Consider the following 13,644-nt stretch of genomic DNA (forward strand, 5'->3'; position numbering starts at 1 on the left):
TCAAGTTCGTTGCGGTTGGAATTTAGGCTTTTAGCCATAGAGGTATTTGGAGGTTCTCCATTCTACTGTCAAGCCTTTGGCCATTAATTTAAAAAAAGAAAGAAAGAAAATTATATATATATATACATAATCCACCACCTGCCGCTAGTTCAACCCTTAAGCTAGGTAAGGGTTGAACTAGCGGCAGGTGGTGGCTTCAAAAAGAAAATCCATGTCTTGCAAGAAAAATCATCCACAAAGATTATATAATACAAGTAGCCACCAAGAGAAGTTACAGGCATAGGTCCACATAAATTAGAATGTATAAGATGAAGTACCTGACTGGTTTTTCTTTTGCTTGAAGGGAATGGTCCCTTTACATGCTTTCCTCTTGCACACCCTTGGCAAACCCCATCATGATCCTCTCTAATCTCAAGCATTCCGGAAACCATCTTCCTCACATGATGCAATGCTTAATAGTGCAGATGAGCGAACCTTTGGTGCCAAAGTTCACATTGATGATTCTATCATGAATCAATGCATGGATTGGTCTTCCATTCACTTTATAAAGACCTTCAAATCTCGATCCTTGAGTGAAGGCATCTCTCATGCTAGATCTCATTGGCCAAGTGAAAACTTTTCCATTTATGAAACCAACTTTCATTCCTTTCTCTTCTAAGGTAGATATAGACACAAGGCTTTTTTCAAACAAGGTACATACAAAACTTCTTGAAGAGGTATAGTTTTACCTTGACCTAGATGAAAAGAAACAGAACCCGATCCCTTTATAAGATATGTAGAGTTATCTCCAAGAATGATTCTTGAAGAGATATAGTTTTACCGTGACCTAGATGAAAAGAAACAAAACTCGATCCCTTTATAAGATATGTAGAGTTATTTCAAAGAATGATTTTCGGATCTGTATCCGTCTCAATTAGATTTTAGAGAACTTCTTTATAACTAGTAAAGTGTCTTGAAGCACCACTATCAACGAACCAACTGTCACAAGTGCCTATAGGAGAGGAACTAGAAAGAGCAGAAACGAGAAAGTGATGTGATTGTGTTTCCATTGCATTATTATCATACCTTGGGTTCCTTAAACTCTTGGAAGAACGATAAATTTCTTACGAACAACAAGAGCTTCTCTTCTTCTTCTATAATCAGATATGAAATTGTTGCTATGATTGTTGTAGTTGGATCTTGGTGCTCTTCTATTTTCTGGACAATCACGAGCATAGTGGCCATGCTTATGGCAATTGTAGCATTGAACTTTTGATAAGTCCCTGTTCCATTTATAGGAATTGTTGGATCTAGGAGCAAACTTTCTTTAAAAGTGATGACCTCTTTTCCGTTTCTACTTCTTGCCTTGGACAACAAAGGTAGCAGGTTCTCCCTCTTCATGCTAGGGAATTCTTCCTTTGGAAATCATTCTGGCCTCTTTTTTACTGCACTTTCCTAGGAGCTCATCAAATGTTGGAAACTTATCATTGTTGCTGATAGTTGTAATAAAAGTTTCCCAAGTTGGAGAAAGACCTCCAAGCGTAATCAATACCAACTCTCTACCAAATACAATTTCACCAATGTTAACAACTGATCCTTGATTTTTGATATCCTCATGAGGTATTCTTGAATGGTCTCTCCTTTGTTCATCTTAATGTCCTTGAGTTGATTCTTCAAAGCAAGGATTTGACTCAAGTTGTTTACTTGTTACATTCCAATTAGCTTGTCATAAATTTCCTTAGATTCTTCAACTTGGAGACAGGTTATGAGATGGTCTCCAAGAGAATCAAGGATAATCTTCTTAACCTTGACTTCTCCCTGAATTTGGCATTGACAACAACATTCAAATTTTTTGGTGGTTCTACTACCTCACCTTCCACAAACTCCAGTACATCATGTTCTTCAAGAGTAATATCCAATCATGCCTTCCATGGACCAAAATTTGAAGCATCATTCAACTTCTCTTCATTCTTGAAGTAAGAAGATGTTGATTTGGGGTAGCATCAGATGTGCTCTAGCCACGAAATTTGGTGGAGAGGTTAGGGCATATGAGATCTCCAATACCCAGAAAGGGTTTGGGTAGATTCTAAACAGATCAGGAGATATTAAAATAATTAATAGTTTTAATGGAGTCCCCAAGTCTAATCAACACTGAAGCACTGGATCAACTTTGGCTCACCGAGTTCTGCTCTTACTCTCCAATTCTCTCTCGCACACAATCTTCTTCAAGTCTCTCCAATTATCTCTCCGAACGTCAAATTCGTCTTTCACAATGCACAAGTAGTAGTAAGATGAGTTGACATGAGATGCATATATACTGAGGAGCATCGAATTCTTGTCATAAAGGAGGAGCAATACACATGCCTTGAGGAAGAGTAACATATGCCATTTAGGGGAGTGTAAATTATGCCATTAAGGAGAGGTATGCATGCCTTAGTTGAGTGTGTAATATATACATTAAAGAGAGCACAAGAGGAATCTTTCATGACATGCCTTTAATGAGTGTAAGAGGAATATGCCATGTCTTTAATGAGTGCGTAAGAGAGAGTGTAATCTATCATTAAGAGAGAGAGAGAGAGTTACGTAGTGCCATGTGAGTCATCAAGGAGAGAGGTGCGAAGTGATTGAGGTGATGGGGGTAAGGTGACTTGTAATTCCTTTTAATATTAAATTCATAGTATCATAAAGGATATTATTAATAATATTGATGATTAAGTCGAGATTGAACTATTATGGTTTATTAATGGTAAGTTACATGATTTTCCTTCAACTATACTTGATTATCAATTGATCCAAGGTGATTTACTATTTTTGGAAAGTCATAATTGAGATGCTAGACATGGCTTTCTATTTTTAGAAAGTCACTCCAAAATTTTCAGAAATGAGATTTTATTTAAGCCTTAAGGAAAATCATCCTTGAGCTGCGAATTTTCAACAGGTGTTTGCTGGTCATTGGCCCTGGTTGGGATGGTGTCTGTGGTAATTGTGTCAGAGATGAACTCCCCTGTTGAAGGTCTTTCCGTCAATGACATGCATGTCGATGGTCCTTCTAGTCAACATCTGCCTTTTCAGCGATTCACATCCCACTTGTCTGTCAGTCTGCTTTTCAGTTTTCTCATCGGACTTAACCACTTCGAGGATCCGATTTGGATCAGTGACATTATCATAGCAGCAAGAAAGGGACAGTTCATGTCTTCATTGATGTTTGTAGAATCCCAGAACGTTGAACATCGTTAGCATTCATGCATCTCTCTGCATTGCATGATAGAAAACTCTCTTATTTCTGTCAATTTCTGAAGACCTTAGAAAGCAACCTTTTTTTCTATATTTCGTGCCTAGATTATGGAGTTAAGGACTATTATATTGCATTGATGATGTATTTCTGATGCATCAAGTATGTTTCGTCCTAATTAAATGATGTTGAAATTCTATTTGGGGATTGCAGGTGGTCACTTGGAGCAATAATGTATGAGATGCTTGTTGGCTACCCACCATTTTATTCAGAGGATCCAATGACAACATGCAAGAAGGTATTTGTTCAAACTGGTAATTTTCTTTCATTTGGATTCTACTGTTCTAGTTGCCTATGTTTAGGTGACACCCTGCAAAAGTTCAAGATATTGCAGGAATCACCTGATAATTTTAGATCTGTGTACTCTTTATAATGTAAGAAGGTAGTCTCTGTTTTAATTTACACAAAAAAAGGACATGTGAAGTTACGAGTATACTGGGAAAGTGATTACAAAATATATCAAGTTATTTACACATACAAGCCTCCAAGTCTATGATAAAGGTGATGGTGTGGATTCCTATGGGATTATTTGGATTGTGCGACATGGTGAGTTTTAACTTTATTTGGCTGTTAAGATACCTGGTCTCTTATGATTAGTTTTAAAGACAATGCTGGAAAAGTGCTTAACACGAGTTTGAAATTCAAATTGAAACTTAAAAGTAGGTCAAAGGGACCAGAGTTCACATCCTTCAAGAGAAGCCCATACACGAACTGACAGGTACAAGAGGTCCTGCTAAAAAGAGAGGAATAAAATAAAAGGAGTACAACAACTCCAGGAAATGAAACAACATAGCCTGGGTATATAAAAACCCTAAATTTGTCTTTTTAATGCAACAGATTTTTAACAATTCAAATTATGACATGTATTTACTATTAATACATTGCTGAAAATATAACAGCCCTTGTTATAAAAACACAAACACTATAGTCGCAGACATTTAAAATTTTCTTTTGTTTGTGTATAAATAGAAAAAGGCTAAAGCCTACTGGCATTAAAATAGATGGTAAAGATCTATTGGAAAAAAATATGATGTAAAACATCTGAAACATTCTTGAAATATAGTAAGAAATGGATATCTCCTGTGCAAACTGTTTTTGGTAACTAAGCTTTATACAGTTTTTGCAACAACAATTATTATGGAGAAATGATTAAAGAGATTTAATTTTGGTGAAAACAAATATGCCTAGAAATTGAAATTGAAGTTGTACTAACATCCTAAAGTAACCAAAAACTTGTCAATGGGATTCAAAGCCAACTCAACATGTAAGGTACATTTAATGAAGAGTCCTTGATGCATCTCCCAAGAAAAATACATCCCTACTAATTTATTTGTAAAGAAATAATACAAAACAGAAGAGGATAAGATGAGAAGATGACTTGTCTATTATTTCTGTGGAGGACTGTCTACTTCTGAAGTATACTCTGCAAAATTGTTTTAGATAAATTAAAGAGATTGGATAGCTTCTGAAATGTTGGTTCCAGGAACTTGTCAAAAATGTTTTTGATTCTCAGATATCAAAAAACTATATGGACCCTAGGGCAGTGCTTTCCATGTACATAATATTTAGCTGGGATCATTATTATTTTGCTTTAAGGTATCTTCCGGCTTTGTGATTTAGATGAGAAGATGACTTGTCTATTATTTCTGTGGAGGACTGTCTACTTCTGAAGTATACTCTGCAAAATTGTTTTAGATAAATTAAAGAGATTGGATAGCTTCTGAAATGTTGGTTCCAGGAACTTGTCAAAAATGTTTTTGATTCTCAGATATCAAAAAACTATATGGACCCTAGGGCAGTGCTTTCCATGTACATAATATTTAGCTGGGATCATTATTATTTTGCTTTAAGGTATCTTCCGGCTTTGTGATTTTCTAGGTGCAGACTTGTTTCTGCATGGCTTGTGGGGCATGATTATTTCCATTTCCTTGCGAAACATTTATATTCTTCCTTTTTGCTAAAAGATAATTAAGTTCTAGCTATTTGCTGTTTACAGATTGTTCATTGGCGGCATTACTTGAAATTCCCCGAGGAGGCTAGGCTGTCACCGGAGGCTAAGGATCTTATTTATAGATTACTCTGTGATGTTGAGCACAGGCTTGGTTCTAGAGGTGCTGATGAGATAAAGGCAAGATCCCTGGAATTTCTATCAAATTTTTGCAGGTTCATGAATTTCTCTTTATTAAATTGTTCTCATTAATCTCATTTTCTAAATGGTACATCTAACCTTTATCTTACCTCATCAGGCACATCCATGGTTTAAAGGCATTGTATGGGATAAGCTGTATGAAGTTGAGGCAGCATATAAACCAGAGGTCAACGGGGAACTTGACACACAAAACTTTGAAAAGTTTGATGAAGTATGCCCTTGTGGTTCCCTGAATTAGCTTTGATTCCATGGTTTTATTATTTTGAACAATTTCTCACTTTGGTATGGTTTTCAAAGGTTGCATCTCTGATCTCCTTTGTCTCTGTTTCTAAAATCGGAGAGAAATAGTTCATATATTATCCATTCTTCTTGCATGTGTACTATATGTTTATGGTAAATGCTTGCTATCATGCATGTTAAGTTAGCTCTGTGGCAACCAAACTTGGCTCACACATTAAATATCCAAAATATCTGGAATATAAAGATATCTATTTAGGATAAATAAATAACATATATAAATGTATGAGTGAAAATGATATGATATGATGAGAATTACAAATGAAGAACTCATTATAAATACTAGACGGGAGTACCCTTTCAGAAGAAGTCATGTCTTTTCATTGAGACATGTCCTTTTATGGGTCTCTTTATTAATTATGAATTATTATTAAATTATTTATAACATTGCCTTCTGTTGAATTTTTGTAGCTAAGATTGGTCTTCATAATTTGTCTTAGCCGTCCAAAATGACAAATATGAATTGTGCTTTAAGTCCACTTTAAAAGAAGTAAAATTTGAATTTTCAAATTGTGAATTTTTGCCTCGAAATGAAAGGTTGGCTTCAAGTTGGCCCTAGTGAAGGGAGACACCAATTCGGCTCATTTAAAAACTATATATTGGCATTCAGCCTCTTCATTTTTTTGGCTATCCAATTCGGATTACATCTGAGGCTAATTCGGATTAGCTGAGGTAGAATTTCAGGACTCTTAGAGGATAAATCTGAGGCTACCAAAAAGGACGAATCTGTGGGAAGAATTGAAGGACAAATTCTCTGTAGCAGGCCGAATTTCTGAGGCACAACTGACTCAATTTCTGAGGCTATTCATGGGTAGCTTGACCAGGTTTGACCTGGGTTAACTGACTCAATTTCTGAGGCTATTCATGGGTAGTTTGACCAGGTTTGACCTGGGTTTGGTTACTGGTCAGTTTGATTTGATTTGACTGGAAAATTCAGATTGTATTCCTTGTTGAATGGACAAATTTCTCTAAGAAAAGGTTGCTGGGTTTTTCCCCTAGTTTGGGGTTTTCCTAGGTTAAATTTTGTGTCTCTTGTGTTTGGCTGTCTCTTTATGATTTTACTATCATTATTGTTTTACTGTTGATGATTTTCTTGTATAATTACTTAATGATGAATGTGGTATAAGATGAATTGGTTTAAGAATCATTGGAAGTAATTATCAATTTAGAAAATCTTAAAAATTCAACATGGTATCAGGGCGAGGTTAAAAGGAGCAGCCTTGGGAGAAGCCATTTTGTTTGAAGTTATCCTCTGAGACTAATCGCGAAACTCAGAGATCATTCTTATGAAGTTCAAACTCTACTCAGATGAATTGCATCCCAAAAGAAGGCCGAGATCTGATGGACGTAAGCAAAGTTCTTTTATTGTCTGTCCAAAGTTTATTAGTGACTGTGGAAGAGGGCCGAAGCCCTAGGCTCAGGGCCTCAGGATGTCTCCTAGAGGGCCGAAATATCTTAGGACTAGGCCGTAGACAGGTTACGCCGCAGAGGGACCGAGAGGACCTCAGTCTGGCCACAGGAAGGCCGAAAGGCCTCAAGAATGATAATAATGTTGAGTTTTGGTAGTATCAGATGTGCTTTAAGCCTCAAAATTTGTAGGGAGGCTAGGACACATGTATTTCAAAATACCCTGAAATCGTTTTGGGAAATTCCACCCGGAGACAACTTTATTAAAATAATTAATTATTTTCAATGGATGCTTATGTCTAAACTTAGGAAATTAAAATAATTAAAGGGTATTAATTAAACTGAGGGTGAAACTTATAAAATAAGACGAGGATCAAGTCATTGTTTCCCACATTGAGTTTTTCTGGGGACAATTGTCCAAAAATAATTGTCATTGTGATTGTACTTGTGCTAGTATTTTTCTTTGCATTTACTTTCTGTAGTATTTAAATTGTGAAGGCTGCAGTAGAATTTATTTAGATATGTGTTGTAGAAACACTATAAATAACTTATTTCTGAATTAATAAGTAGAAGAAATAATACCAGTCAATGTCGTTGGATTTCTATTTAGGAATTTTCACATGATATCAGAGCTAAGGAAAAGCAAGAGAACAGAGCTAGAAGAGCCAGCGCTGAACAAAAGTGGGAGCTGCATAGGCAACAAATCGAATCCCCAAAGGGATTGCGCAGTCATGGAGGAAAAAATTTTCGTCGGTAAATCTCTCTTTGAGTGAGTCGACAGAGAAAGCTTTCCAGATCAACGTTTGCTAGTGACAGAGGGAGCAGCGCAGAGCAGTCTTCAAGTGGGACGCAGTTTTTGCTGGGCAGAAAAGCGTTAGAAATCGATAGGAAAAATAACACAAATAAGGATGGAAAATCAAGATGTCTCTGAATTATCTTCCAGATTGAAAGAAGAATTCACATGCTTGTCAAGTTCATCAACAAATGTTTGGTATATTGATGACGTGGCTTCAGCTCACAGGACTGGAGTACGAGAATACTTCTCGAGCTATTAAGAAGAGCAGATGGACTTCTAGATCACTATGAGAAACAGAACGAAGTGTACCCCAGTAGGGAGAGGCACCATAACATTTCAGATGGAAGCAAGAACCAACATTTGAGCCACTAATGTTCTGCATGTGCCCGAGTTAGGAATGAATCTGATTTCAGTGTCCCAGTTACAGGACAAGGGATACGATGTATACTTCATTGGAAGGAAAGTATACGTCAAGCATTCAAGTTGCAAAACGTTAAGACAAATTCGAGATCAAAGCAACAAATTGTATAGATTGCAGCTCGAGTCTCCAATGGGACTGATAGGCAACAATCATAATGGCAAAAAGGAATTGAATGAACTGTGGCATAGGCGAATGGGACACTTACACCATGGAGCACTGAGGATGCTTAGAGAGACTGTTGTAGGAGTACTAGTCCTCAGTACTGAGCATGATGATGTATGCAAAGGATGAGTACTAGGGAAGTACACTAAGGCATCATTTTCCAGAAGTAACAATAGGGCAAAAGGCATATTAGGATTGATACACTCAAATATTTGTGGCCCAATGTCCCCGATAACTCTTAGTGGTGGCGAATACTTCGTCACCTTTGTTGATGATCACTCTAGGAAAACCTGGATTTATTTCTTAAAGACCAAGGATGAGGTCTTTGATCGGTTTAGAGAGTTTAAGGCTCTCGTAGAGAACATGAAAAAGAAAAAGATAAAAGTATTGCATTTGGATAATGGTGGAGAGTATAAAGAGAAAGACTTCACAGATTTCTGCACAAAGGAGGGCGTCAAAAAGAGAATGGATAACTCCATATAATCCAGAGCAGAATGGAGTAGCAGAGCGAATGAATAGAACTATTGTTGGGGCGGCAAAGGCTATGTTTTATGACTAGGATTTGCCTAGATTCTTATGGGCAGAGGCATGCAACACAATGGTGTATATCCAGAATAGTACTCCTCACAGAGCATTGGGGAAGAAAACGCCTGAAGGAGTCTTCATAGTGAAGAAGCTGGAGGTAAGTCATTTCAAGATGTTCGAAAGTGTGGCATATTGTCACATTCCAAACGAGAAGTGCATTAAACTGGATCAAACTGCAGAAAAGGGGTACCTCATAGGATATATCGAGACCTTGAAGGCATACAAAATATTTATTCCTAGGAGCAGGAAGATTGTAGTAAGACGGGATGCAAAGTTCATAGAGGGTAGAGCCTTCCGGAAATCTCGAGAGATGCCAACAAAAGATCAGTCAGTGGATGTTCCATTAGTCCAACAGTAGTTGGGGCAACAAGGAGGACAAGTAGGAGGACAAATACCAAGATCGAGCACATTGACCAGCACCAGTATTTGCTCAGAAGTAGGAAATCCAGGCAGTTCTCAGTAGATGGAACAACAGGGACAGGAGGAGGATTTGATTGAGCCTCCTTTCACCAGTGGTAGAACTAGCAAGGAAGTACTATAGACGCTGAGGGATGCAGAGGAGTTTGTCGGAGCTCCTAGAACCAAGAAAAAGCAACGTAGATAGCCTGACATGTACCAAGCCTTGGCAACATCGGTTGAAGAATGTTCTAGCTTTCAGGAAACCGTACAACACCAAGTTTGGGTGTATGCCATGGTAGAAGAGTATAGTTCTATCATGACGAATGGTGTCTGGGAAGTGGTACCTAGACTAGAGGATATATCAGTTGTAGGAACAAGGTGGATCTACAAGATCAAGTATGCTGCAAATGGCAGTATAGAGAAGTACAAGGCTAGGTTCGTGGCAAAGGGGTACGCACAAAAGGAAGGAATAACATATGAGGAGAGTTTCGCCCTAATAGCTAGACATACCTCTATTAGATATGTTATATCCTTAACAACTCAAATGGGATGGGGGATTCACCAAATGGACATCAAGACATCATTCTTGAACGGGGTGATAAAAGAAGAGGTGTATATAGAACAACCCGAAGGCTTCGAAACTCATGAAAAGAGAACTCATGTATGTAGGTTAAAGAAAGCCCTGTATGGGCTCAAGTAGGCACCCAGAGCATGGTATGGTCGAATTGATAGTTACTTGCAACAATTGGGATTCGCCAGGAGTGATGCTGATCCCAATCTCTACTATCTAATGGTGAAGAATGAGCCTCTTATTATGGTATTATATGTGGATGACTTATTTCTAACAGGGTCATCTAGGCTCATAAAGGACTACAAGAAGAACCTTGAAGCAGAATTCGACATGAAGGATATGGGGTTAATGCATTACTTTCTAGGGTTGGAAGTTTGGTAGAAGAATGGGGAGGTATTCCTTGGGCAAGTATAGAGATTCTGAAACAATTCAGAATGCAGGATTGCTAGCCCATGGCTATGTCTGTGATCACCGATTAGAAGAAAATAGATGCATCAGGAGATAAGGAAGTGGACCCCACCTTGTACAGACAACTCATTGGGTCGCTCATTTATCTGGTCAACACTAGGCCAGACATTTGCTTCGCTGTCAACACCCTTAGTCAGTTCATGGTGGAATTGAAACGGGTGCATTGGGCAACAACTAGGCACATTCTTAGATATGTGCATGGAACAGTCGGATATGGGTTGAAATACACCCAAGGAGATGACATAAGATTGAATGGATTTACATATGCAGATTGGGTAGGTAGTTCAGTAGACTGGAAAGGTACCTCCGGGTATTGCTTCCGCGTTGGATTAGGAATGATGTCTTAGTGCAGGAGGAAGCAAAAGTCGGTAGCTCAGAGCTCAACAAAAGCAGAATATATGGCGGCCAACACAACTACGTGCTAAGCTATATGGCTTAGCAAACTACTTGTGAGTTTGTTCAAGAAGATGATGGAAGTGACCAATATTTTTTGTGATAATCAGAGTTGTATCAAACTCTCTGAGAATCCAATATTTCATGATCGGTTGAAAAACATTGATATCAAATGTTGGTTTATCAGAGGCAGTGTTCAACTGATTCTCCAATGTGACTCTTTCACCTATCATTATGCTGCATATCAAATGTCAGTTTATTAGAGGCAGTGTTCAACTGATTCTCCAATGTGACTCCTTCACCTATCATTATGCTGCATCTCGTCATCATTCTGCAGCTCATCGTGCTACACCATGCTGCACATGCTTGCTGTCCCATTGTGCCACTGTTGCACAATGTCGTGGTTGTCTCGTTGTGCCACTGCTGCACTATGTCATGACTGTCCCATTGTGCCACTGCTGCACAATGTCATGGCTGTCCCGTTGTGCTTTGTCGTACCATAACAACACCATGAATTTGCTACACTAAATACTAGCTGTCCCATGTTGTACCATTGTACCATTGCTATCCCATTGTGCACTATATGCCATTGACCATTGCTGTTCCATTGATGTACCATATGCTGCACCATACTGCACCAAGTTGCCTTTGCTATCTCATTGCTGTATCATTGCAGCACCATGTAGCATTGTTGTCCCACTGCTGCACCATACACCTTGCTGTGCATATTGCTGCACCATTTGCAGTACCATACATCTTACTGTCCATACTACTGCACCATCGCTGCACCATACATTTTGCTGTCATATACTCTGCTATCTATAATGTTACATCATTCATCATAAGACTTAGATCTATCATTCATGACTGTGATTCAATCCAAATAGAGCATCCTTATTTAGAACAGCGTTAAGGATAGCTGAAGATGTGGCTTCTTTATCTCAACGTTTACGTGTGAGAGCATTCCTTCCATGACAACAATGATATTCCTTTCATGACTGCGTATAGGATAAGGGCTTTTCCTTTCATGACAGCAAAGGCATTCCATGTGTAGAGCACTTCTTCTAGGACAACATTTAGGTGCCATCTCCATTATGTAGCGTAGCAACTAGGTTTAGGACATCTCTTCTCCTTAGACCTGCGGTTAGGGTTTCTGCCTTCATTTCCATGACTGCGTACTACTGCTTCTTCATAGGGCAGCGTTTAGGGCTTCTCCATAGGGCAGCGTTAGGGCTTCCTTCACCATGCTAGATCTCCCTTTCCTCCTATGTCTAGGGCTTCTTCATTAGGGCAACGTAGAGCCTAGGGCACTCCCTCTAGATTAACGCAGTGTAGAGCCTAGGGCACTCCCTCTAGATTAGGGCAGCGTAGAGCTTAGGGCACTCCATCTAGATTAGGGCAACATTATCACTTAGGATCTCTCCTTTTACTAAAACCCAAAGACAAGTAGAGAGGAAGAGATCCCAAGTGTGTGTTGAAATGACTTGAAGGCCACCTCTATTTATACTAAAACGTTGAAAAAAAGTGGGGTTTATTTGGTTGCTGGCCAACTTTGATGAATTGTCCAATAACACTAATAAATTCATATCTCCATGAATACTTATCGGAATCGGATGATCTTTAGATCAATCCTACACCTCTCAATGAGAGGGATCCAAGAAAAATATCAGCTGCCATTAATAAGATGATCCACATGGAGTTTGGCCCTAGTTGCCAATTTTAACAGTAAGGCTTCAAAAGCATTTGAACATGGTGAAATATGATGACTCACCTCTTCATTTACAGATGCTGCAATCAATGCATAGGCCTTCCCGTTCTTATTTCCCCAAATGGCGAATTCCTTGTCTGAGGTAGGCTTTGTAGGTTCATTATCTCCTTCTCCTACACAAACTCCTTTCCACAACTCATTGAAAATGAGAGTGTGTTTTATCTTTCTTGACCATTCAGGATATTTCTCTTTTCCCTAGGGAACTACTCCAACGATAGATATCAATGAATGCATTTTAAATTTTGTGTACTGTTTAAATAAATGTACTTCTGCTGCCAATATGCTGTAAGAAATTGCACTTCTGGCGGTTGTTTAAAAAAATGTACTTCTGCTGCCAATATGCTGTAAGAAATTGCATTTCTGGCGGTAGTTTTGTGTAGAAAAATGAACTTTAATAAAACAAAGATATTATTTGGGTGAGGGAGTATATGGGGGAGGGTTATCCAGGGGAAGGAGTATATGGGGGAGGGTTATATGGGAAGGCAAAGTTATATAATAGGCATTATGCATGACAGAGGCCATCGTGATATGAGGAGGCGGGTATTGTGGTATGGTGGAGCAACTGGTATGGTGGTTTCGAGCCACACAGTAAAATATGGACAACGACCAATGTAGGAGGAGTCGGGTATGGTGTTATGCTGGAGCAACCGGTATGGTGGTTTCGGGTATTTGAGAACAGGAGGCCGAGTGGGAGGGTTGCGTAGGAGTCGGGGGTGCTGCACAAGTATAGAGGGCTGCAGACAATTGTAATGGGGGTGCGCACAGAAGCTACAGCGGAGGAGGCAATCGGTGGTCGTAAACCAACCAACGAACCGTGGAGTAGTAGGCGCAATGTTAACAATGATACAGACACAAATTTGGTGGTGAGACTGTTCGACTGTGGTATGGTCCAGTAGAGCGGAGAGGGATGTATGATAGCAAGAGGGAAGGAGGTATGGGTGAGGTTGTTCGGCGTAA

At 38.9% G+C, this 13,644-nt stretch overlaps 1 protein-coding gene across 2 annotated transcripts in view; it reads left to right on the forward strand.

The window, feature by feature from the left end:
* Positions 1-13,644, forward strand: part of LOC149143032 (uncharacterized) — a 307,558-nt gene that overhangs the window by 169,817 nt on the left and 124,097 nt on the right. For both annotated transcript variants that reach the window (XM_089450073.1, XM_089450074.1), the window contains exons 7-9: positions 3,425-3,509; positions 5,268-5,399; positions 5,518-5,631. In XM_089450073.1, coding sequence (XP_089306199.1) covers positions 3,425-3,509; positions 5,268-5,399; positions 5,518-5,631 — 331 coding nt within the window. The remainder of the gene's footprint in view (positions 1-3,424; positions 3,510-5,267; positions 5,400-5,517; positions 5,632-13,644) is intronic.

Source organism: Pinus tabuliformis, chromosome X, assembly GCF_031772625.1.
Source record: "Pinus tabuliformis cultivar Carrire ecotype Pingquan chromosome X, CPIR1, whole genome shotgun sequence".
NCBI classification, from domain to species: Eukaryota; Viridiplantae; Streptophyta; class Pinopsida; order Pinales; family Pinaceae; genus Pinus; species Pinus tabuliformis.